This window comes from Haliaeetus albicilla, chromosome 24 (assembly GCF_947461875.1).
Source record: "Haliaeetus albicilla chromosome 24, bHalAlb1.1, whole genome shotgun sequence".
Classification (NCBI taxonomy): domain Eukaryota; kingdom Metazoa; phylum Chordata; class Aves; order Accipitriformes; family Accipitridae; genus Haliaeetus; species Haliaeetus albicilla.
In genome coordinates, this window is record NC_091506.1 from 2,454,722 (window position 1) to 2,481,273 (window position 26,552).

The 26,552-nt window shown below is 40.2% G+C and overlaps 1 protein-coding gene across 3 annotated transcripts in view; it reads left to right on the forward strand.

The window, feature by feature from the left end:
* The window catches only part of SUMF1 (sulfatase modifying factor 1), a 38,581-nt gene that overhangs the window by 8,454 nt on the left and 3,575 nt on the right, over positions 1-26,552 (forward strand). For 2 of the 3 annotated variants that reach the window (XM_069811794.1, XM_069811795.1), the window contains exons 4-8: positions 11,683-11,765; positions 13,990-14,112; positions 14,828-14,942; positions 15,899-16,012; positions 26,433-26,492. In XM_069811794.1, the coding sequence (XP_069667895.1) occupies positions 11,683-11,765; positions 13,990-14,112; positions 14,828-14,942; positions 15,899-16,012; positions 26,433-26,492 (495 nt within the window). The remainder of the gene's footprint in view (positions 1-11,682; positions 11,766-13,989; positions 14,113-14,827; positions 14,943-15,898; positions 16,013-26,432; positions 26,493-26,552) is intronic. The other variant, XM_069811796.1, reaches the window with a different exon arrangement.

Genomic DNA, 26,552 nt, shown 5'->3' on the forward strand with positions numbered 1-26,552 from the left:
AACAGGTCACTTAACCTTTACAGCTCCCAATAGTAAGCAGATTATGTGTTGTCATCTGCTGGATGACTTGATCTGCTTTGAGCAGAAATTTGGACAAGATGACCTCCTGAGGTCCCTTCCCATCAGAATTATCCTCAGGTCTGATCAACACACTGTGTTTCCAGATCTCCTGTCCCATGCCTTTAAAAGGCCTTAGAAATGAAGCATTCTGATGTGCATAGTGTGGCAATTTGGGGTGGGGAGGCGTAGCTTCAAGTTGCTTTTACTCTGGATGGGAATTTCTTTGCTTTTTTGGTTAATTTTCTTTTGGATCAGCGAAGATAACTTGGCTCATTCTGCAACTGCTGGAATCAACACAGCTAAGCAGGGTGTATACAAGGCAGAGATACTACACAAGGTAGTAGCAGGACTGAAACTGCATCTTTTGGCAATAGTTCAGTTAGACATAAATAAGTGTTCAAGTGAAACTGCATCTATAAAGGAGCACAACTTTTTCTTGCCACATTTTGTACCTTCTGATGCTAGATAAGCAAAGAGAGAGAGGTGGGACAGTCTGAGACGAAATTATTTCTTTTAGTTAGTAGCAAGGTTTTACTTGTGTACAACATTTGACCCAAGGTACAACTTCAAGAGTTTAGAGGATTATTTGTTATGATAAACAACTGAGAATACCCGGGGCTTTAGTTTTAGTCATTTAATTTTCTCCAAAATAGTTTATCACACAAAGAATTTTTCTTCCATGTGCATGATGCAATACCTTACAATAGTGAATATTCATTTGTTCTACATAAATGATGCTCTGGTTGAGGGGGAAGTCTGTAGAGTTTAATTTTTATCTTCAAGGGGCGGACTGATAGATTGGAGGTTTCAAGAAGCCCTATGTCAATGTGTGCTGTGAAGGATTGGCAAAAAATGTGGGGTTTTGTTTCCTACTGCAAGGGAAGAAAGATTACAAGAATAGTTTGTTATCTTTTAATTCAGGACTAACAGTTCTGTACCGTGAGATATAAGAGGACTAAATTGGACTTCCCAAATACGAGTGTCACTGATGTTGAAGGTAGAATAAGTGCAGATGGGCTCATCCCATCTTCATAAAAGTTGGTATTAGAGAAATTCTTTTTCCTACCCTAGTTCTGTGATGCAGAAATCCCTAAATCAGGCTCTCTGTTTTAAAACAAACAAACTCTAAGAATGCTGGTGTAAGCTCAGTCTTGGCTACTTTTATAAACACATAGGGAGTGTCGGGAGTCACTTTCCTGGGTGTGTCAGCCAAATTTTGAAGTGTTGGCTGTAATGCTAACAGAACAAGTATTATGCCAGAGCTGGAATGGAGCCCAAACTGGTCTTTTTGGCTGGTTCTTTATGAAAGTTTTCTGTATTTGTTAAAAGTAAACTTTAGGAGACTGTCCTTTTGCCATGTTTTCAGTATTTATTATTAGCTCACTTTGCGAGTTGCTGGCATGCAGAGCATTGTCAAAATGAACACACAGAAAGATTGTACTAGTTATTTTGGTAAAGTGATCTGGAGCATAGTGACTGACTGCCTTGGAGTTTGGCACTTCTTAACGTTATGCTGATGCTGTGGACAAACTTATGTTCGAAAACATGGCAATATCATGAGGATGTGAAAAAGAAACTAGAAACTGCTTTTCTTCCTCCTGTCTGCCTGCCCCCTCACCAGCTACCTACCATGAAATCCAACTTTCAGCAAGGAACTTCTGTCTGCGAGGGGAAGGTGTCAGAAGGCAGCTCAGTGGTAGAGTGGAAAGCAAACTCTAATGCCTGAAGATACAGCTTAGAATTTTATCTGTATATGCTTCTGCCTCTCAAAACTGTGTCTTTTTGTTGTTCTAGTAAGCGTTTTCTGTGAGAGGTTATAAATGTTTAAAGTACTGTGTGGACTTTAGTTGTTTTGAGGGTCTTTGGGTTTTGTGAGAGTGCGATTTGTAGCCTAGAACAAGCAAGCATCTTTCGGTTGCTGGGAAGGGAAGCATCAGCCATGGGGACGTGGTGTTAGAATATAATGTACTCAGACAACTGGATTCTGTGTAGGCCATGCTTATCCCGGCTAATTGAAACTAATAAAATGTGTTAGCAGTTTTCTATAGATCATGCTTTCAAGAAACAAGTTTCTATAGACAACTTGCAAGACGCTTCTTACTGTGAAAATGTAGAAGCATCCCAATTATGGGGCAGGGACTTTAAGGGTTCTGCAAAAGCAAATTCTTCCTCGGGATCTGCAAGCTTAAATTAAACAATAGAAAATAAAAGCTAGCTTCTTGTTACATTGCCCAAAATGTTTAAAATCTACTAGTGTCTGCTGGGGGGAAAAAAGGTGAAAGGAATCTAATACTATTCAATTACTTTTAAAAAAAAAAAAAGTGAGCACACTTTAAAAATTGGCTACTGCAGTGTAACTGTTCAAATGTAATCAGAAAAAGGGTAAATTGCATGAAGTTGGTTTTCATCAGCAGATTGTAATGACCAGCAATAGAAAAGATTAAGGCTTTTTTCTCAACGTATACTTAGTCAACTCATATCTTAGCTTGTGGTATATACCTTCTTGGATCATAACTATCACCATGAAAAGCAGAAATAAGATATAAACATTGGTGTGTTACTGGTACTGAAAATCCCCCCACCAAATTGATGGGAGAAAGGACTGTATTTTTACTTTGCCTTAGTGGTTCAGACGTGTTTTGATAAGGCTTTTCTCCAGCTGAAGCACAGGGGTGCTAAATGCAAATGTGAGTATAGGGGAAGAGCAACCGGAATGTATATTTTGGAAGTACTATTTCGGAAGTAGTATTTCATACGTAGTGAAAGAATTGGAGAAAGGTGGAAGTGAAGGTACTGAACTAAGTGGTATAAATAATGAGCTGCATGTGTCTGTCGTGGAGTGTCTGGGGGTTTGCTCTATTTGGCCACTTTGTCTTCTCCAGTTCTTAAACCAGACAAATTTATCATAGGCCTCAACGGAAGCAGACAGCTAAATTAGAACAGAGGTGGGGCTGGTGAAAGCTAATGCGGGAGCAAACCAGCTTAGCACGTAGAATAATTGTTGGAGCTTTGGGTGTGCGTTTCCTGGAGGTGAGGTGGTCTCCTAGATAGCCACTGCTACAGGAATGTAGGTTGGACCTAACCCTCCTCTGGAAGGGAAGCAATAAAAAGGGGTGTAGCAGCCAATAATTGAATTGTTCTAGATTTCTGGGAACTTGAGTTTTAGTTTTGGCCTTGAAGTTTGCAGTGGTAACATGGCAGAGAGCGAAAATTTAGCTCTGTAACAGATGAGGTGTTACTGATAGAATTGGTGAGGACTTTTTCAAATAAAAAAGGATTTTTCTAGGGCGAGGGTAGAAGGTCCTTTGAAACAAAAATGTTTTGTATGGGCTTAACAAGTTTTGATAGCTTCAGATGCTAAAATCAGTTCTCAGACTTGCAGATTAAAATCAACTACCAATTACTGCATTTGTTACATCAATTAAGTTATGGCCTTTTTGGGTACTTGGCCTTTGGTTTAGATGTCACAGATAAAACACAGCCTAGAATTGCCAATAGCTTGGCATTTGGAAATTATTTTTTTCTTTCCTTCTCTTTTGAGATAATTTGGGGAAATGGAAAAAGCTCAAAATTTAGAGTTTTTGCTATTCTTATTTTATTATGAAACTGTTTTCCTGCTCTTTTATCTCCCTGACTTAGTTACAGAGGAAGTAGAGAGGGTACTGTTATTCCATGGCATTGTAAAATGCCATTTATATGGCATTTTAATGTATCTTAGAGCAAAAAGCATGGGGATTGTGTCTGTGAAATGAGAAGGTACTGAGGCGTGCTTGCCAGTGAGAGGATTTGAGGGCTCTTGCAAATAACTGCAAGGGTTTCTCTTGCTGTGCAGCTACCATGAAAAAGGTAAACAGGATAGCACTTACTGAGACTGGAGTACAGCGTAAGTCAGATTTGCTCACTGGAGAGTAGTGGGAACATTTTTGTTCTTGGCTTGTGGAAGATAGCAAAATTAATTTTTGCTTCTAGGCCAGATAAACTCTGCAATGAAGAGACTGAAAGCATACAAATCTGTATACTTCATTTGTCTTTAGGAGGTACTGAGTTTTTGGTCTGAGAATGCAATGAAATTAGTTCACTGGCAGACCTGAGCAAATACTATTAAGGAGTTCTGGTCAATCCAGAACTATGGGATGCTACTTTCATCCCTATTTATATGGAAACCTCTGCAGTGGTCTTGAGCTGTGCAATTTACCTATTTTATAGCAGTGCCTCTAGCCTGTAACTCAAAGGGCATAGTCCCATTCTAAAAACAATGAAAACATTATGCATTTCAAATGAGTATTTCAGAACAATAATGAAACAAACAATGATTGCAGGTAGTATAGCAGTGCTAGTGTTTGTAGCAGTTACTATGGAGAATGTACCTTCTGACAGCATGCGATACGAACTTGCTTATCTGTGGCTTGGGGGGGAAAGGTAGGTTATTGTATAGTTTGTCTGATACTGTTAGAATGTCAACATACATAGGATGCGTAAGCAGCAGTTAAATACACGTATTGCTACTTTAGGGGTAAATTTCATTTCAACCACACTTGGCTTTTGCTTTTTCAGAGGCCTTTCAGAGAGGAAACTGAAATCAAAGGAAGAGATGGGTAAGCCTATTTCTTGCACACCCCAGTGCTTCAGATATCCTCCATAAGGAGTTGAGAAGATGGAGCTGTTAATCTCGATCTTCTTACACTGTGCTCTCACTATTGGGATAAAGAATGATGTGCAGGAAGCATATCTCACTGGGAATTACCAGAAACATTAGTCCATATTTATGAGTATAAACTACAACTTTAAAGGGGGGCATTGCCTGCGCCTCAGGCTGTAGATATAGCTGTGCATGCCTTGTTTTCTTAATGCTCATATTCACTTGGTTATTGGAAAAAATTACTACCTTGAGTGCAGATTTAGATGTTGGCTGAAAAATAGACTTCCAGAGATGGAACTCACCAGGAACATCAGTTCCTCAAAAGAAACTTCTTTGGATTCTAAAACTTGCACCTAATGAATCTTACTGGATTTTAGCATCAAATATTTTTGGTTATTTTTCTTGGAGGATTGACATAGCTGTGAAGTATTACACTGAGATTCGATGACCTTCCCTTACGCAAAGGAAAAGGTCCCTTCGTAAAAGTAAAGTGCTAGTTTCCAATTAAGTCTGAAATCTTTTCTCTAACTGATGACTTAAAATACATTTATTCTTATTCTATAAAGCTGCTGCCTTTCCTTTTTGTGGTACTGCAATTTCAAACTACTTTAAAATATTGGGACTTAAGGCAAACAATATTAGTATTCAATATTACACAAAAACCTGTATTGCTTTTATTTCTGAGCTAATGAGGGAGGCTAGAAACCTTAGAAAAAAAGAATGAAAACAGATTCTTCTGTAATTTGAGCTTTTGGGGCGCTGAGACTTTTAATTGATATAATAAATAGCATGGGACTTGCAGTAGCGTTGCAGAAGCTGGTGACATGAAGTATTAGTTATGTCCTGGAAAAAATACTCAACTGTCAACTTCTGAGCTGTTTCAGTGTGCTTAATTACTGATTTAGTGGAGGATTTGACAATCAAGTTTCAGTTCAGTTTATGTACATAATTATAGAAGGTTTGTTCTTCTCTACAGAATATCTTCAAGTACAAATATGAGTTATAGCGGCGTGTGTAGATTATGTCTCCCGTATGCAGCTACTATGACAACCTCGATAACTGGCTAGGAGAGATCTATCTATTCTTTGTCCTGAGCCTTGAAGCAGCGTTCACTTCCACACTATTTACATTGCAATGTCTCCCTGACTCAGTTACAGCTGTTTCAACTTAAACACAAGCCCGTTGCTATAGAGATGATGTACTGCATAGAAATAGGTCGTGTTGGTGTCGTTTTCGGTGCACGGACAAAAAGGAGAAGCAGAGCTGCGGGCTGGCGAAGGTGAACGGGGAGCGTGCATCTGCCGGAGGGATTTTCCTTGCGTTTGGAGAACAGCTTTAAAATCGAGTGGGACCACGACGTGGCTCGCTTCAAACCGCCCCTCGCGGTGCGATGTGTTCCGAATCCGACTGCAAAGCCGAATCCATCAGAGGAGGGGGGCTCAGCTTTGTCTCTGCCCTCCGCTGAGTCCCCCCTCCGACCCGGAGCAGGATTTGACCACAGCCAGCCAAAACGCTGCCTGGGTAAGCGTCGGTGGAGAGCTGGGCTGTGCTAACGCAGCAGCCCGGAATAGCTGCTGCTTGCTGATGTCTGCGACGGCGGAATCGCAATCCCGACGCTCCGTCGATCTGTCCGTACCCGCCGCCTGCTCCTGCAGGTGTAGGTTAAGGTTACCCGTTGACTGGCCGTGCCAGGCTGGCGGACGGGGCTCCCGTGGGACGGAGGTGCTGTAGGGATTGATCCGTGCTTGGGAGCTGCCTGCGGAAGGTGGGAGAGAGGTCTCTGCCCTGATTCTTAGCAAGGGAAGAAGTTTTGGAGGGTTGTTGGGAAGGTACGATACTTAAATATAGGTGTAAAGTTCCTTGTGACCAGGAGCCCGCCTAATGTGATTTCTTTGTGGTTTCCGAGGGGAAAACGACAGTGGCTCATCTGTTGCACAGTGATCACTTTTATTTCTTAAACTCTCTGCCCTACTAAAAATGTTCTATTTTCTGTCTGCCTCTTTCTTCAGTAGTTCATTAATCAGCTGTTCAGGGTTTAGGATGTGGCTTAGAGGAGGAAAAATTGACAGAGATTTATGTGTATCTGCCTTACATGGATAAAATAAAATCTCATCCAAAAATTACATTCTTCACTGAATCACTAAGGTTTTTTTTCTCACGTCCTACCAATCCTAGCAGTGAGGGTGTCCAGACCACTGGGTGTATTTCTCAGAGATAATGCTTCACAACTTCCCTGCTTCCAGCTGATGCACACATTGCTTTTGCAGCCAAGAGGATGCTTTTGCAAATTAAAGATGTACGGTGCTTAACACAATCTGATTCAAACAAATGGTAACCTATTAAGTCGGCTTCTGAAACTGAAGTGTGTGTATCTTTGGTTAAGAACCTGCTGCTTAATAAATGATTCTTGAAGTGTTTTCCAGACATAGGCTACATTTTACTTGGGAAAAATCTCTTTTCAGACAGTTGATTCCTACATTGCTGAAGTTCTTACTCTGCAATAACTTTTGCTTCTTCCAGATTTTTATCTTGACCTAGTATACACAGGCCTTATTATATTAAAATAGCATTATGATGCTGTAGCACATCAAAAAAATGTTTGGTGCTACACGTCTGGACAACAGCATGAATTTCTCATCATCTTACGGGCCTGACAAGGTTAAAATCTACAGCTTTATTATTTCAAGTGACTTGCTGCATGTTAGAAATGGAATTAGAGCCAAGATTAGCTACTCAGTTTATTTTTGGTAATTTTTCTAATACATAAATGTGATTTGCATTTGAAATTTGGAGCTAAAGTGGGGAGTTGTTTTGGTTTTTTTTTTCCCCTAACACGGCCAGTGCCATGTTAGGTGCAAGACTAATACAAATGTTTTCATGGTTATTGGCTGGATTTTTTGAGTGTGTTTTTAAGGGTATTCCCTTACTGCTTTTGCAGTAGCAGTAACAGTGTAATGCTGACGATGAAACTTCACTTTCCTGATGTTCCCCCCTTTCATTTTTTTCTATGTACCTTTAGAAAGGAATTTTCTTCAAGATAATTGTGAAGTAGTCTAAAAATCTTGAAATCATGAGTTAATGGGGCAATTAGAGTTAGGATATCCCAACCTACTTTGAAAAGAAAATTGAATGCTTCAGACTTTGAATTTTATGCAAGCTGATAGTGGGAGTATAGGCTTTAGTTCTGCAAATCGCTTCATTAGAGTGGAAAACTCGTAGGTTGGAATTAACTGTTAGTATATCTTCCCAGCATTATCATACCATGTTCTCTTTTCTTCACAGTGCTACAAGTCTGTGATAAGCAGAACAGTGAGTTCTTAAAGGTTTAATCCTGGAACAGAGAGCTGGATAATCCAAGTTTTCAGCTGGATCAGACCAAAACAAGCATTGAGCTTCTCTGCCTCTGACATGTGCTTTGCTCCTAGAACTGCATTTCCTTGTGTATGGAGGCAGTTGTGTAACATTTGCAGGGCTGTTATGTTTTTAACCAATTCTGTTACAAGCGATAGGCTATGCTGTAAAGAGTTAATCAAAATGAAGGAGATACTGTCCTCTAATTCAGTATCTCTTTGAGATCTATTCAGCAGCATATGCTGCTATTTTTACAAAATGAATCTGTTGCTAGTCTACAGAACACATGTTTTGGAGTGAAGCATGAGAACTGCTAAGCATTATGAAAGTAACTAAGCTTATTAGTGGCAAGGGAGGGCTTTGCTGTATTAACTGTGATGTTGTACTATCTCTGTCTAATTAGCTTTTCTACTAATTAGATTTAGAGCAATTAAAAGCTTTAAAGACTTCTGAGAAGTTTTTTGAAAGGACTGTAAATTTCAGGTACATGACTTTCTCTTTTGGAAGGAGCATCTTGGTGCATGCTCGCTCGTGTCCGTGGCTGACTTAGATAAGTTTCCAATTAATTATTGAAGGCTGTACGTACTCTATCACTGTTATTGCTGTCCTAGTACTATATGTGTAACTTCTCTAAAGATCTGGGTGTTCTGCAAAGACTGGCAGCCATTTGGTGTTCAGTTCAGCAGAGCCAGAAACAGAAGACGTGCACACGTAGTGCTCTCATGCGGAGAGACTATATTATTCTTGGTTTAAAATAAACCATTCTGATTGAAAGCATCTGCTTTTTCTTTTGCATAACAAAAATGTTTTCCAAAATTAAAGTCTTCTAAAGTGTAAGTCTTTGCAGTCTCCTGCAGAGATTTTTACTTTTTTTTAAATCCAAAGCCAAGCAGTTTAATTTACAAAAACGTGTTGTGCTTAGAAACTATTGGGATGATATCTTACTTGTGATCTTTCAGATTCACGGAGAACCTTTAGCAAATGGTACTGCTGCTCTTATTTTCCTTAAAGAGCTGTAAAATTCTAATTTTGGATTTCTGTCCTATCTTGAGTATAGATTAAAGGTTAAAGCTCAAAATATACAAGGAATTGGTTAAGTCAGACTAGTTTTAAACCTACTGACTGTAGTATCTGTTTAGCAGCTTGGTCATTCTGAAGTTTTAGTGCTATGAGAGTTGAGTGGAGTATCTTTCTGAATGAAGATCCCACCTTTGGGTTTGAATGCTCAGTAACAGACCTATAGTTTCTAGTAAGAGATCAAATTCTTCTCATGCTTTTTTTGAAAAGGGTAGGGGCTCCACTTCTGGTGAGAACATCATTGGCTTTGTTAGATACTGAGCCAGAATTATGTGGTTTTGTCAATTTATGTGCCTGCCATGCTAGGGAGATCAGAAAGCAGGATCTTTAACAAATGTCATTACTTTAGCAGTATGCCTGGAGGGTCCCATTTAGGTAGAGAACACATGGACAGAACATCTCAGTCATCAGCAAGCTGCTGAGAGCATCTTTTTCTTTTGTACTTCGCACTGATGTTCACTCGGTCTCTGGAGCATCAAAAACCTGTGTGTGGATGACTTCCCAGCCTGGAGGAGTCCTGCAGCATGTTTAGGGATTCCAGGGCTCTTGCCTAGAGCTTACAGAGCTGTGGGCTCTTCAGCTGAGCCTAAGCCAATGACTCCGCAGCTTTACTCTGGGATTGCTATTGATTTACAGTGAGCTTTTAGGTAAGGTACCCAGATGTATGCTGTAGGCAAAATTTGTGTGCGATGATGGGAGAAGAGTGAAAAGCTGTCATGGGAGCTGTTATAGCATAGATTGATCAGATGCTTTAAATATAATATAATATGTCTTTGTGTATTAGCAGCACTTCTATTTCTTAGGCACTTAATTTTATTTTCCTACTGAAACATTCAAATGAGGGATCTGATGTGTGGTTTGGACCAGAGTTTTTCTTGACAACTTAAGTTTGTCATAGATAATTTTTTTTCTCACACCCATGTAATTACATGTTAAATGCTTGTCACTGTTGAAGGATGCAGCTTCCTCCTAGTAGCTGCTGTTAAAATTATTTGGCTGGGCTGGTGCTCTGTCTCCCAGGTACCAGCTTTCAGTGACTTTTACTTTTGGACCTTCCTGTGAAGGGTTTGGTGAGCTAAAGGGTAATGCTCTTGGCACAATTCCTACTTGTGTGTGTAACACTTCACAAAGTTGGTTTAGCAGCATGATGAAGAGAAATAAATACTCTACTTCTTCCCTTTGCCATCTGTAGAGCGGGGAAAGCTGAGGGGCAGTTGAGAGGGCAGAAGTTGCTGAAGGTTGTCCTGCAGGCCAGTATTAGAGTAGCATCTGGACCTCCTCGGTCTAGGGCTAACCAGCTGGTAGGTTATTTAACTCCTAAAGCATTGGAGGGTTATTTACTTTGATTTTTGTTCATTATGGAAATTGGAGTATTTTAGAAACAAGCACTCAAGCTGCTGGAAAAAACCCCACTATTATGCTAACCATCAAGTGTTCTGTTTTGCCTCAATTTTCTGAAAGGGCCCATTATTAAGATAGGTATTTCTAAGTGAATGTGAATCAGAATAGAATAGTTAAACGTGCTGGGTACTGACCCTCTCAGCTTTGAAGTAAGCTTAATAGAAGAAACCCATAATGAATGTATTCCAGGAATAATTCCTTGGCATTGCAGAATCAAATTTGAGACTTTTGGTTAGAGAGAAGTACTTGATGTCTGCATTGTTGCACAGTATTTTGTCTGCAAGCTTGATTTGCTCAGCAAACCAACTGGGGGAAAAAAAGAAGGCTTCACTTGACTTCTGTGGCTCTTCTGTCTCCACCTTCTGGAAGCTGATAGCAAATAATTTAAAATCAGCTTACGGAGTTAATTAACTGGAAAGCAAATGTGTTGCAAGATGTGTGTTTTGACCCTAGTTAAAGGATGTCATCATGATTTTATTTTAGTTATTCCAAAACACTGAGTCTAGGGAGCAAATAATTGGGATGAAAATTCTCTTTAAGCCAAAATTGTCTTTTTTATCGTCTCTGCAGAATGTCAGGCTGAAGTCAGCCAGAAGGTTAGCTTGTTTAACTGTACTGTGGGGATACTGTTGTAACAGAATCGAGTAAAACTGTAATGTTCCAGATGACCTCTTCCAACCACTGCCATCAGAGTGTTCTTGGCATAGTTTTCAGAGGTGAAGAGATACACTTGAGAATTTCTGAGAGGACAGTCTGGTCCAGCACAGGTAGTGTGCTGAAGGCTGTGCTTTCAAAGAAAATAAACTGTGCTTTGTATCAGACCTGCAGGTGAGAAAATGTAGAAGGGAAGGAGAGACAGCCAGAGGGCAATGTTTCCAAAAAGTATGCTCAGGATTTGGTCTCCCTCTCACTTGTTGGTTGGGTGGTATTTTCTTTGTGCTGTTCAGTACCTTGGGCTGTTCTCTGGCTGGGAGTGTTGTAATGTCGATCAAATGATCACCTTGGTTCGTCAGAATAATAAGTCAGTTGGCTTCAGGCAGAGCCACGAGCTGTGGGTGAGAGCTTTGTAGCCTGTTGTCACATGGTGGTTTTTCAGAATAGCCTTTAGCTGGGAATTTAAGCCTTCTTCCCTGGCCACTCTTGTCCCTTTCCAGGTTGCAGCTGCTCCCTGGTGGTTGCCTGTGAAGGGAGCCAACTGGAAGCACCCTGAGGGTCATGACTCTAGTATCTCCAACAGGTAAGCCATAAGTGGCCATTCAATTGGAATACACGGCGCTTGTAAATGTACCTGTAAACTTGCACCAGGTATGGGGGTACAAGAAAGGTGTGTTGGTTTTTTTTTAATGAGTTACCTGTTTGCTGCTGCTTCTGCGACTATTTTCCCATCTTCTTAGTGTGTTGCATGCAATATTCAGTGGTTGTATGGTCAATGACGTAGTAGTATTTCAAAAAGTTCTATAAGCACTTTCTACCTGAGGGAAAAGAGACCATAGTGAAATGTGCTTCCCTGTGTTTTCTATTCACATTTGTATATCAGTAGTGAAACAAAGTAGATCTTTAGAGCATTCAATGCAGATCTGGTTCCAGAGAGGAAGACTAAATACTAGCTGCACGTGTACTCTAGGAGTCCGTGTAGCGTGTTGTCCATCTGGGATTTGGAAGCCTATCTCTCTGGCAGCGGAAGACTGAAGAGTTTTGTGCTTTTTATTGTATTCTGACTTTGTGGGCTGATTATTGTGGAAAATCAGTTGTGGATTTATCTAGAAGCTCTAAATGCTTTGGAAACCTAGTTTTTCTTAACAGCCTATAGTTGGTGCCATGCTTTGCTAGTTTGAACCCTGAAACTTGCTGATCCATGTCTTTATGCAGTCTCTTTCCATTCAGAAGTGGAATGAATTTTATGCCTAGAAAATCAAAAGGCTTCATTATTCTCAGGTGCTTTTTATGGATACTGCAGAACTAGCCCTGGGTTGCGCATGTTGAAAGCCATTGTTCAGTTATGTATATTATTGTATGCTTACTTGGATGTGACTCTTCCTTTGGGACCTCTTATATTGCAACTCTTTTTTTCTCACTAAGCAGGTATCAATGCAGCTGGCACTAGCTGCCTTAAGCAACTAGTTGAAGTTTCAAAACTGCTGTTTGAAATAAAGTCAGACTCTTTAGCCTAGATCTAGTAGATTCGGGCATGTTTTTGTGTCCTCCAAGGAGAGGGCTGTGTTAGTGTAACATCACCTGATGGCTGAACTGCTTAGTAACAAGTCTGTTGTCTGTTCTCCAAGGGCAATGAAAGAATTATCTGAGGCAAAAATAGAGATCATATCGGGAGGCGTTGTTAGGGGGAGATGGAGGAATTTAGGTCACAGTCAGCAGATAAGAGTTGGAAATGTGCCATGTAAATCTAGTCTTGCAAAGTATGGTGCAAACCTAGCCTAGTAAAACTGCTGGTGAACTTGCCACATGGAAGTAGCCTAATGGACCAAGAGGCATATGCTGGCTTGTTAAATGAGGCAGGAAAGATGAATTAATAGGAAATCCTCTGTATCTGTCTTCTGGACCAGTACCCTCAGCTCTTGAAGTATCTTGGTCTATTAGAGGCTTGGATGGGGAGGATCCTTGTGACAAGAATGACTAGGCATTTTTTCTGTCTTTTTCTGGAAAAAGACAAGGATTTAAGGGCAATCCTGAAAATAAACCAAAGGAAAGATGGGAGATTTCATGTAAACTGTGGACTGCTTGAAACACACAAAGAAAAATACTTTTTTGTTAAATTTCTGCAGTTCACTGTTTCCTGGATTGGGTGCTGCAAAAGATGATGTTGCTAAGAGTAAGGACTCTTTCTCATCCAACCTCTCCCTCAAAAACCCTACAACTGACAGCAAAGAACCTGCAGCAAAGAGAAGAGTGCCCAGGGAAGTGAAGAGCATTTGCCATTAAACTGCAAAGTAAATTTTCCTGTTGAGAATCTGGACTTCTTGTTAAGATACTGTCAGACTAGCGTAGCAAGGAGTAGTAATGCTGCAGGCTTTTGGTGTCTTCCTTTGGGTCTCTGAGCACCTACGTTTCCACAGGAGCCAGCGTGTCAATAGTTCCTCACTGGCTCCTGGGTGCAGCAGGTTTCTGAGGTGAGACTGTGAGAAAGCACAAGCCACAAATGTCTTTTTTAACTGTAGAGGGCTGTACGTAAAAGCATGATGAGACAAGCAGAAGTTAATTTTTTTTCTCTTCCTTGTTTTTCTCTGATGGACACATTTCCTTTCCAGCATCTTGCTGTCTTTCTTTAAGTAGCTTGTTTTCTGTAAAAGTAATCTGACAGCTTGTCCGGTTGTAACTGAACTGTGAAACTTCCTCACAGTCCTTTGTGGCCATCTCTAAAAGAGTTTCATAAAGTGCTTGTGCTGTATAGCTGTGAGATTGCCTAGTTCTGCTGATGATCTTGTCCTGTTTATTTTGTTCCCCAGAATGGATCATCCAGTTCTTCATGTTTCCTGGAATGATGCGGTGGCATTCTGCACCTGGGCAGGGAAACGGTTACCAACTGAGGCTGAATGGGAATACAGCTGTCGAGGGGGTCTTGAAAATAGGTACTTGTCACAAATATGTCCCTGATAAATGTTTAACACTGGTATTTACTAGATAAGGAAGAGATGTGTGGGTTTTTATTACCCTCAATGTCTTTTTCTTGTGTAGTATGCACATCTGTGGTAAATATAGCACTGACTTACTCTGACCAGATTCCTTTAGGCAAGTGAGTTTCCCTGAATGGTGTATTGTAATCTGAACTCTATAATGGGAAGAGAATGCAAAGAGCCCAAGAGCAGCCGGTGTGACAAAATGCCAAGGCACAGGACTGCTGCTATTGCAGGAGATGAAAGGTGTAGCGGAGGAGCTTAGTGCCAAGGCCAAAAGAGTTGCAGAAGACCTTAAGGAGTAAATAACTACATCGCTGCACAGCAACTGTAGGGCCACTGGATCCACCTGTTACCTGACTGTGGGCTTGTGGAGGAGGAGAAGACAAGGTGGATAACAGGTTAATGTCTTCTCCATCCTGTGTCCTGGACTACATACTGCACAGGGCAGTGCTGCCTTTCCTTCCTTCATGTACGAATTGTCCTCGTAGAACCCTTGCTCTCTTTGAAAACCTGCTAGATGTTGGTACAAATGGAACTGGAATACAAACAGTTCTCCAGGGTAAGGTGGGGAGGAAGGGGGGGTGTGTGGTGTGGTGTGTGTGTCTTTTTTTTTTTTTTTTTTTTTTTTTAAGTGTTTGCAACTGTTCTTCTGTATGTCTTTTAATAGACTTTTCCCATGGGGCAACAAGCTTCAGCCGAAAGGTCAACATTATGCCAATATCTGGCAAGGAGTGTTCCCAACTAATAACACTGCAGAAGATGGATACAAAGGAACTGCACCTGTAAGTATGTGTCTAAGTGAATTAATCATACGGAAATGAACTTAGTCTTCCTAAAACTGAGGTCTGTGTTCAACACAATGAGCCATGGCTGTTTTCCATTCCTGTATTCTTTCACCTTTAGATTTCTAAAGTTACAGTATATTTCACTGCAGGCTTGAGTATTACCAAGGGACACTTTTTAAAAGCTAATTGAAAAGTAAAGATTATTTTCATTTTAACTTTCAGTTCCTCTTAGACTGACCTCTTTTCCCCCTTTCCAGTCAGCTTACAGTTCAGAAGCTGGAATACTTTCTGCTTGCACTTTTGGCATTACAATTTTTTGAACTCTCATTTTTTTGGTTAGTTGTTCCTGAGGCACAAAAATCATGCAATAGTTTAAAAGAAATGAAACTTCCCTTTTTGGAAAGGTTGAGTCTGTATAGTATAGCAAACAATGGAGTAGAATTTTAAAGGCAATCAACAATGTGAATGAATTATTAAATGGTAGTTAAAGTAAGTCCAAAAAGTTTAATTGGTAGAGAAGTCTTGCATATGTATGAGTTGACAGCCACTCTTGCTTTCCTTTGATGGAAAGGGGAATCTGGAAGTTGTAAGTATGGGCATGGAGGTCAGATCACTAATGCTACATTCGGGTCTGTGTCTGTTGGTCAAACAGTGCCTCTCTTTAGAGGATCAATCTCCAAAACCAACGAGAAGATATGTGCCCTAATGGAAATGTGATGCTGAGAACATTGAGGATGATAATAGTTCCTTCTTTCATTCTATTGTATTTAAATGGAGTATGTAGAAGTGTTATAGTTCTGCACTACTAATTTGGTGTCTGCTTTTGAGATATGAAGGCAGAAGCTCCTAGTAAAGACACATGTACCTTCAGCAGACTGGCCTTCAGGATTAAAAACCTTATTTCATGTTGAGTGGTTTACAGAACCAGCACTGGTGTTCATTATCTTGTATAGGTCACTGCGTTTCCTCCCAATGGATATGGCTTGTACAACATTGTAGGAAATGCCTGGGAATGGACGTCGGACTGGTGGGCTGTTCATCATTCAACGGATGAAGTTCACAACCCTGTAAGTATTTTATTGGCATCACATGAAGTATAGAATTCCCTCTTGCTACTCTGGTCTGGTTGCTGTTTGAAAACCTACTGTTCTTTGCTTCTCTCTACTGTGTCTCGGGTGGGGGACATTCTGTGTTGCGGTGAATTAGGAACTATCACGCCACAGGTAATCAACACTGAAATTGTAGTGCTGTAGTGGAGTTTTATTGATTTATTTTTTGTTGGACAGGCCTCCACAACTGGTTAGCAGTTGAATACTTCCAAACTGGCATCATATTACGTAAATCAAGAATTTGCCAATGCAGTGGAATTACTTTAAAAAAAAAAAGGAGGATTTTTTTTGTTTATGTTGCTACAATCTGTACTACTCGCCCCACCACCATTAGAGAACAAACCGTTGTGAGTTATCTTCATGGCTTCTACTAGCTCATTTAGAATTCAGTGTGTACTAAAGCTGATGTTTATGGGGAGAAGTAGCTTACCAGGCTTTGAGAGGTTAATATTTGGTTTTCTTTGTGGCAGGCAGAGAAAGAGGTCCTGCAGGGTAAGCTTCGTATGTGGGGTTTCTCATGCAGTATCTCTCAGCAGATTCAAGTTCTAGTATTACATATCTTTCATTTATCCAGGATGACTAAATCTGAGAAATGCTCTGTTCTCACAGAGCTTGTTTTGTTCAGACACAGTTATCTGTAATGAGAAAACGAATTAAACCTCATAGGGCAGGAGCTATCTCTTTGCTGCAGGATTTGAGTATCCCCATGCTGTGGTCTCTTATGGTACGTGTAGTCTTTCTTTGGTATGCCAGGCATAATTGGAGGCCTTTCTGGGAAGTCAGCAATTGGGAGCTTGAGGAACTTGCTAAATTTTTTTTGCTGTTCTGTACATTGCAGAGGTTGACATTCTGCTGTTCTTCCAGGAGGATGTGTCTGGCAAGAGAAATCAGACTCATCTTGGGGTCTAGAATGCTCTAGATCTGTACTAGTGGTTCCATCACACTGATGGAGCATCTAGAGACCTCCTAACCCATACCAATCATGTTGGCCAATTTCAAGTTACTTGTATCCCAGTAAAATATACCACAGGTCTCTCCAGTGGCTTCAGCTATGCGTTGGACAGTGTGCTACATATATCTTCCCAAGTAACTGAAATGCTTGGGACTGTAGCTTTTTTTTCACTGTTTTATTTAAAATAGGATGGACTATCCTCTAATTTTTTTGGTAGGCAGTCTTAGTGGTCTACCAACGGCTAAAGAACCTACTTTTCCTTTGGGACCTTGGCTGTGTTGTATCTCCATCTACTACTTTTCTCACATACTGCACAAATAATACATATGATGTGATTTGAATATTTCACAGTAGTCAAAGTTTTCTGCCAGGTTCTGTAATCCAGCAATAATGGAAAGCTGTATTGCATCAATTGTCTCTTGAATGTATAAACACACCTGTCTTTTTCTAACATTGACTCATGGCTTGCATACACATACAGCTAAAATTTATGTAGAACTTACACTTAGCATTCAAGCTGATACTTTAGATTATTTTTTTTTCCCCTGTTTGCATACTGATTGATTAGGAAAGAAACATCTGCTGTCTTGCAATTCTGTTTCCATTCTGGTGGGTCTTTTTTATATGCAATTAAGGATAATTTTTTTCCTGTACCTTTTGAATGGGGAAGCAAGGCCAGTTTACGAGCAACATTTCTAAAGATGAAGTCGTGAGTAGCTAGCAGAATGTAAATTTAGGTGAAAGTGAAGAACAATAAACCTAGCAAACTTTCCCGTATCAGAGTTGAGTATTGATTTGATTGCAGCCTCGTAAGTCAGAGTAGGAGGAGGAGAACGAGCAAGGCTGAGCTTTCCATTCCCGACTGTGTGGTCACCCTGGTTTGTACCGGGAAAACCCTACTTTACCCCTCTCACTACTGAAGCTTCAGTGCCTGGAACAAAAGCATAATGATCTGCATGTGCTGCCTTAATTGGAGTGCAGGGGAAGGACCCCTTGCAGAGACAAACAGCATCTGTGTCCCTGGGGAAGAACACAAGTCTGGCAGTTGGTAGCATATTGCAACGGTCCCTCTTCTTTCATCTGGTTCTCGGGCTGACAGCTACTTCAGTTTTGGCTGCTTGTTCCTGCAGTGACCTCTCGGGGTGGGGAAAAGTGCCCGGCTCTCTAGCAGTCGTCTTCCTTAGCAAGAAGGAGCAACGCTGGGAAGCAAAAATAGAGTAACTAGGCTGAGTCTGGAGAACACAAACACTTCTGATGCTGTGTGTATATAGAACTTAAAAGTCACAGATCTCAGGTCTATTTCACCTAGATATGTTCTACAGTTTTTTGTTTGTTTTTGTCTGTAGTTTAGTAATGTGCATTATTTGTTTAAACTGTTAAAGGCTCTGTGTCATCACTGGCAAAGTCTTAGAGCTTTTTTTTCCACGTAAGATGACTGGCTTTTATAGGCTCAAGGCATGAAACAACTAATTTATGTGGAAGTTACTGTGGTAATAATAGAAAGAAACTCCAGGAGTCTTCATCCAAACTGTAGCTTTCAGCTAATCCATTCCCTGCCATTGGTGCTAGTTAACTTCATCTTATTTTATTTTATAAAGAAAAATAGTTTTCTCTGCCCGTGTCGGCCTTCCCAACTTGTCCAAGTTGCACAAAATCCAGCTAGCTAGAATTGTGTATTTTGCTGAACTATAGCTACTGTGGTATGATGGTTGGAAAAAATAAATAAATCTGTCATCTTAAGTATTGCAGTGGTGCACCTCCATTAGAATGACTTCTTAAATGATACGCTTTTGTGTTAATAATGTCAATGCAGCAGTGCTTCGGTGTTGAATTAAGGTGACGGTGAGAAACAAGTGTCCTGTGACTTCTGCTCTCTGTTAAGTGGCTATGAGTTTGTTAAGGTTTTTAAATTCAGCACAAACATTTTGCAGACACTTCAGAAAGTTTTTAAAAATTAGGTGTTAACAGTGATGCTTTTAGGTTTTTTCAGTTGGAAACTAATTGTCAGAATGTAGTGTCTGAGGCAGAGCACTTCAAAGTGAATTCCAAAGGGTTTTTCTGATTAAATGGATAAGGAAACCGTATCTCATAATGTGAAAAGGTGTCCCAAAATAGCCAGGCTGCAGTATGTTCTGAGACATTAAAAATGATTAGCACCATATCTATCAGAGCCAATCTCTTAAGTCTCTCCAGAGTACAAGTCAGCATAACCTATATATAGGATGTGTTCTTTCTGCCTAAAAGAGTAGGAATTCTTCTAGAGGGTCAGAGCTTAGTGAAAGTTTTTTAACACATTTAGTTTAACATCTGAAATCTTCAAAGCAGTTTTCTAGTACTGGAGAGATTTTGGGTATACTGTGGATTGGTTACAAGGAATGTATGGAGTTTTGCACACAGGTGGTTGTTAGGGTTTTTTTTTTCTGTAATCGATTGGCTTGCACTGACAAATAATTACCAAGAGCAAAAATAAACTGGGACACCTGAAAGTGCTTTGTAAGTTGTTTACCACTTTTTAAGGTGTTAGATTTAATTTATGCTCTAACAATGGAACAAACAATGTTTTTCCTCTTCTTCGCCAGGTGTAGGACCTGTGCAGTTAAGTATTGAAGGCAAATAAAAAAACTTGAAATATTTTTATGCAGCTCAAGAAGAATATAGAATGCAGAGCTTGGTACTGTGTCCTTGAAATTATAAGCTGTGGAGTGCCAGGAACACTGGACGTTATTGGCAATAGTGGGGTTTTGGGGATGCAGCCAGAACTTCCAAAGTTAGTGGCATTGAAAGGCATCATAATACGTTATGGATGTAACTTTTAAGAGCAGAGCATTAGTATAACATTAGTATAACTCTTTAACTATTCCAGTCCAGACACTTATTTGTATGGTAGTAACAGCTTGTTCAAAGCATAAGGAGCAAGTGGCTTTTATTTTGAATTCTACTTCTCATCAGCTTGTGCAGCCAGCTGCAAATGTTTCTGCTCATTTTTGACTTAAGCAAATGAAAGTCCCCCCATTTTATGAGCATACAGGATCAGTGGAGATTGGTGTACTGTACTTAGACTAGCTGTGAAAGCAAATAAACAGTATTATATTTGGAGGGGTTTTAAGTAACAAATTGTATATATTGAATAACCTCATTTGTCATCTGGAACACAGTGAATGGTCTCTCGATTTTGTGTGAGATACAAAACACATGATTCGTGTGTTACTCTTGCAGAAAAAAAATAGGAAGCATCCAAGCTGGTAACATTCACTTAGTGCAGCAGGATAGTCCAGGGGAAATCCCGTGTATCAGGAATCCAGAACAAACCAGGATAAGCCAAATCTAAAATAGCTGTCTGTGGAAAACTTCTACATGTGGAAATGGAAAAAAAACCCTCTAAATTTTCTGAATTTCAAGTGGAATAGTGTGTCTCAATTGTGACCTGTTCTTCCAACTTCCCCTCACCTCTCAGCGTAGTTCTTGTCTCTGTTGTGTGTTCAGTAGCCACTAAAAGCCTTTCTAAGCAGAATTTTGTCATGCATTTAGATCTAGGGTGCCAGGCTGCATCTGCCACGGCTGTTCTCCAGTACACGTTGTGCATTCTGGGGCTCCTTTCTTAAGGGATTCTTCACTTGAGTGACTGCCAGGAGATCACGGAGCTAGCTGTCCTGCTGCTGTTCTCTGAAATTATGTTGCTTGCACTTGAAGACATCTTGGAGTTGCACAGAATGGGGCCACGTAGCAGTACAAAGACAGTCTCGCAGCATGTCTTAATCACGTAGGCAAAGTGGTATTTATGTGGTCAAACTGAGTTTGGGGGGGAATTATAAAATCCACTTGAGAAAACGTAAAGCTGGTACTTCAACTCCTCCAGTATTGGCAGTGGGTGAAAAGCCAGAACACTGCTGTTGTCAGAAGTAAGTGCTTCTGGGCTGATGTTTCTCACGAGTGGGAAATAAATCCAGAGTTTAAGACAAACTCATAAGAAATATTTCTTCAGTACATATAGCAGCTACTATTTGGTGCAGAAGGACAGGACCAGGAAGCACCATGTTGGTTTTTGTTTGTTTGTTTGAAAAATGTAAATGATCATTTGGTAGACAGTAGCCAAATGTGTGTGTGAGATCAATCAATCAATCAAACCACAATTCCTTTATGGGGCCATTTGAATTGTGGTGACTTCTGGCTCAGGTTTTTTTGTATACAGTGCATAGTTTCTTATGACCTGCAGTTCTCTGAAAACTGATTTAGCTCAAGACAGAGTGGCCATGTAGCTGATGGTGCATAGAAAATTATGATGCAACTTCAGAAAGCATTTGTTTGATGTAATGAAGGAAATACAGCTTTCTTTTTAATTTAAAAAAAGCTTCTATGATGTATTTTAATAACTCTTTAAAGAATAATCCTACTTGTAAGCTTTGGCAATTGAATGCACAAGCACTTTTAATTATGCAATCAGCCTATAATATGTCTGTAACAACATTATACTACAAAATAAACTTGCTAATATACAGTAAATTCTGTTCTTTAAATCTGGGATCAAAGTCTGGACAGCTCTGGCTCTCTACATACGGACAGCAAACTTCCTTCCACTTCAGTATCAGATGGTACACTTCTCCAGATAATGGCATAAAACAGTATTGTTTGGAACAAAGATTTGCTTGTTTTAATCAGATGTTACCTTAATTGCTGTGCTCTGATTAGTTTTTATTATGGGCAAGCACAATCAAAGCAGGTTTCCTTTATCTATAAGAAAGATACAAGCATGAGCAAATACTAACATTGCAGGCTTTCTCCTTTTCTTAATTACAAGAAATACGTGATACTGAACTGTAACATTGTCTGGCCAGACTTAGATAACGTTTGTACGCTCTTACTTTACCAAGTATGTTAAATGCATGCGTTATTTTAGAAAAGCTGCTAACTGGGGGGATCTTGGCTTTTCAGGATGCCGTACCTGAAGTCTGTGTAGTTCTGTAGAAGACAAAGCAGTGAAGTTTTTGGGGGTTTGGTTGGGTTTTTTCAGTAGTCGCTAAGCAGCCAGTGCTCAGACAGGGATGAGTTTACATTTCTACATCTGCAGATATAAGGACTGCTAACTTTCTTTGTAAAACAAGGGAAAGCTTAAGCAAGTGATGTAGGTAGGAGGAAGACCACTCAGAGAAAAGGACTCTGGTCGGAAGGGTGCGTATGGAACTCCTGTGCAGTGTCAGAAGCAGGGTGTCACTGGTAAGGGACATCTAGCTCTTGACACCTTTCAAGAAATTGAAATCTCTTATTCCAGTCTGTCTGTAGGGACTTGGCTTCTTCCTTTATCTCAGTTTGGAGCTGGGATCGGGGCCTTGTTTTGGATAACAGAGATGGTTCACGCTACAGGTAGACCAAGGAGCTGCAGCACCCTTCTACCTACCTGGACAAAATCGTTCACCTTCAGATGGTGAGGAAGTAGAGTCCAAGTGGTTTCTTCCTGCCTGTGACGTGTCTGAGGTTTCTTCAGCAAGGCTGGGGTAGAGAAAGGAGTATAGAAATAAGACATGCAGTACGGGGGAAGGACAGCTGCTTGCCCTGAGCTTTACCGCAGCGGCTGAGCTGCGAACTTACTGGGAGCTGTGGTAAAGGGCTCCTGAAGTGAAGGAATGCAAATACAGCCCATGGCTGCGGGGATGCCCACAGATCATCTGGGGGACTTTGAAGTCCTCGGTCTGTAGCGCTAAGTAGGGGGCTTGCACAGGATGCAAAATCAAACCGTTAGAGGAAGGAAAGGCAAGACTTGATTCCAACACCATGTTCTTCTCGGGCAGGCAAACCTGTTGTACAAAAGGACAAAGCGGTGTAAACAGTGATGCTCATCAGTCTGGAATAAGAATGTCTTTCTCACTTAGTTTTGGTTGCTTTCAGATCAGCCCACGTGGCTTTGCTAGGGACCTTGGTGATAACGTGGTGTCTTTTATAGAGAAGCTGAGCTACATATGGAATGAAAGCATAATCGCTGCCTGCTATGTTCAATGTTGTGGTTCCAATTTTAACTCCACGATAGTCTTCAAATGAGACTGAAAGTTTTTGTAAGCTGCATTTTTAATACTAGGAAGGAGAACTGAATTAACTGTGCTCTAACTTTTGAGGCTTTGTGGTTCTCTTAACCTCCCTTAATTTGAGTGCAGTCATGAGCTGAGAAAGGTATCAGTCCAGTTGGTCTCTTGCACACAGTTGCATATGTACAAAATCAAATGCACAAGTAAGTAGCTGGATACAACTGTAGGGAAAGCTGGTTATCCCAACTTCTTTTATCTTTTCCTTTGCTAAATTGCAAAGCATGACAGGGAAATACCAACAGCAAGAGAATTAAATGTAGCTTGTAGACAGTTGTCAAACGGGCAGAGATTGTTTCTCTAACTAATGTCTAGCAATTTTCTGCTTTTCCAAGAACTTCACCAGTTGTTGTATGATAAAATCTTTCAGTGATTTTCAAGTGTTTTGTAATAGAATAGATTATCAGAGAACACTGTATCAGATTTTTGCAGGTGGTAAAGTGTTTCAGTGCTGTAATCCTGCTTCAGAGGCTGGGGGTTTTCAATATAACTTGTTTTTCTGTTACCAAATTATCTTTGCTCAATTTTTGCCTAGCAGAAGATATTTTTAATTAATAAAAAGAGCTTATGCAATTACCATTTACTCTGGTTCACTTGCTGCTTCAGTATAGTTATCCCTGTATAATTGCTGAAACATACAATAGTCTTATGGTTGGATGAGAAACCTTCTAATCCGAAATTAGCATGTTCTTCTTAATTTATAAAAGTTACTTTGGAGCTAATAGCAAAGATTGCTGCTCAGTATTTGCATTACAGTTCTTAATGGGAACTCCTGCTTAACAGCCCCATTGTTCTCTGTTTTGTCTTGTTCTCATGTAACTTTTTTTAGGTCAGTTTTTTCTTCTCGCTGGCTCTAACCCTGGCTTCCCTTAAAATGAGATTAACAGGCTGTTTGAGTTGATTGTGCTTGTTAGTGGCTTATCTTAGAGTGAGGATCTGTGCATCCACATGCAAGTTTTGTGAAGACAACTTCCAGAGACCTTGGAAATGGAGTAAGCCTGTCCTGTGGAGGAGCACCCAGGCTTGGAAAGGAGCGGACACTGCCTCTGGGTGTGGTTTTCCTTGAGTATTTGTAGGGTATTTAATGCAGTAGTAGGCCAATTTCTTTTTTGCATATCTCGTATAAACTTTTTCAATAATTGTGAAGCTGCTGAAGTTTGAGTATGGTAAGCTTTGGATACGAAGACTCGCAAAGCAGTCAATCTCAGTGGATGCAGTCAGTAGCTTCTGTAGTACCAGCATCAACTTTCAGGGTTTTCTTACAGTCCCTGTGATTTATATTCAGTGTTACAAATACTTGTCATGCAGATTCTTCTAGAACTTCACCTCTGGTAATGCAGGAGCTGGGTGGGAGACAACTACACCCCCTGATGCAGGGTAGGATGGTGTGATGACCAAGTGTAACCAAACTGGTCAAATCAGCGGTCACTGAGAAAAGCTGGAGAGGCATCTTTCCCTGTGAAATCCTCTCTTTAGGGACCTACTTCTTAAAGGGAAATTACTCCTGGATTCAGGAGATAGTACAGAAGTGAAATTTTCTTTGGTGACTGCTTTTATATTGGACAAGGCGTTGTTGTTAAGGCTTTGCAGAAAGCACAGCACCCTTCAGATACTTCCAGGATACATGGCTGGCTGCTGGACAGGAGGAAACAAAATAATTATCAGAACTTCTTTTTCAGCAGTTGTAAGTTTTTAACCTGTTAATGGTACTTTTTTATGGTACTATTTGGTATCATTTACATAGTCTGTAGCAATGAATTCTTTTTTTCCTAACTGGCAAAAAACTTTTTCCTACTGGTAAAAAGCCAGTAAAAACTGGGCTGATGACTTCCTTGTAGCCTGTATTTTTTTGATATAGGTAATGGTCTTAGCAGAAAATGCAGGGATCTGGAGAATATCATAGCTCTTTTTTTCTTCCTGTATTCCACAAATTCTTCTGATAATGTTATGTCTAGAAATACAGACTTGATTTACACACCCTACCAACCAGTGAAGAAACAGCTTGTACCTCAAGTTAAGTGAAAAATTCTTTATTGGAGGCTTGTACATGATAAGAAAACACTTTTGTTGCATGCTAGTGTAACATGTACAGAAATAGAAATATGTGCAAATCTTACAACTTTGAGAGGATTCTTAGTGGCAGTACTAACTTCTAGGCTAGGCTTGCCAGTTAACTAATAAAACACAATTTATTTTCTTGATCTTGTTTGTGCCTTCTGTAAGACAGATATTCTTGTGGCCCCTTCTTAAAAATAGTTCCTCAATGCACGTGGAGGGTAGAAAGCATGTAAGAATATTTGGTATCAACAGTGGGAACATGAATTATAGCAGTAGTGTCTAAGCATGAGATGAGTGCAGTAGTAACTTTCACAGCTAAAAGGAATGAAGTGGGAGAATTGTTCACCTGCGTAATAAATATGCATCAAAGCTAGTAAAATAGTGTGTTATTAAGGAAGCCTAGCTTTTTCCTTGAACCATTAGGCCATCCTTTGGTACTGGAATTGAAAAAGAAGAGTGAAATAACCTCGTTAAATCAATTCTAGGGCCAATTTCACAAGCAGTTCAAATAAATCACATACATTACACTGCAAATGTACACACAATTACAAAATTGTTGCTCCTAAGTGCAGTGCTTTCTGCAGACCTCCTTAGCTGTCATGATCCCACATAATAATGAATTTAGTACACTCTGACTGGGAGATGATACGGAATGCCTTGCAGCACAGTCACTAACTTGTGTTTCAGACTGGATTTTGGCCTGGAAAGAGAATAAGCACCAAACATTGGGCATTACAGCCCCTCGTCGCAACTGGCCACCAAACAGTGTAACTGCATTGAGAGAAGTGGAAGTTCTCTGTGTTCCTGTTGGAGGCTCACAGGTGTCTGTGTTTGTGTCATAGCAGTGGAACTGATGAGAATCACAGATTTCACTACATCTGCAGGCTGGTGTGTGAAAACTTCCTAATCTCCTGCTAGGAAACAGCTGAAAACTACAGAAACAGATCTGTTTTCAAAGATCAGTACTCTCTCATGATTCCACTGTGCTTTTTACAGTGTATTACCAGGTGCTTTAGAGAAACACAGCACAGTGTGCTCTTGGCTAGTGGGCAGCAACTCCAATGTTAAATATTTGCAGCAGTGGGGAGGGAGAACAATTACTCTCACCTGTCTGCAAGTCTTTTACAACCTAATTATTTCAAGCTTTCTGGTTCAGATAGACACAGCTGAAATTTGTTTACTTTGAATATTTATGGCTACTCCTTATCCATCTCCCTATTTTTACAGCTTTTTACCTTTACTCTCTAATTAGCCATTGTTTTTCCTTGAATACCAACCAGTGTCCTCTCCTCCACAGAAAGGGCCCTCATCTGGGACGGACAGAGTGAAGAAGGGTGGATCCTATATGTGCCACAAGGTAATGTGAAAAGGCCTGTGGTATTTTTGTATTGACTTTCCTCTGAATGTACCTGATTTG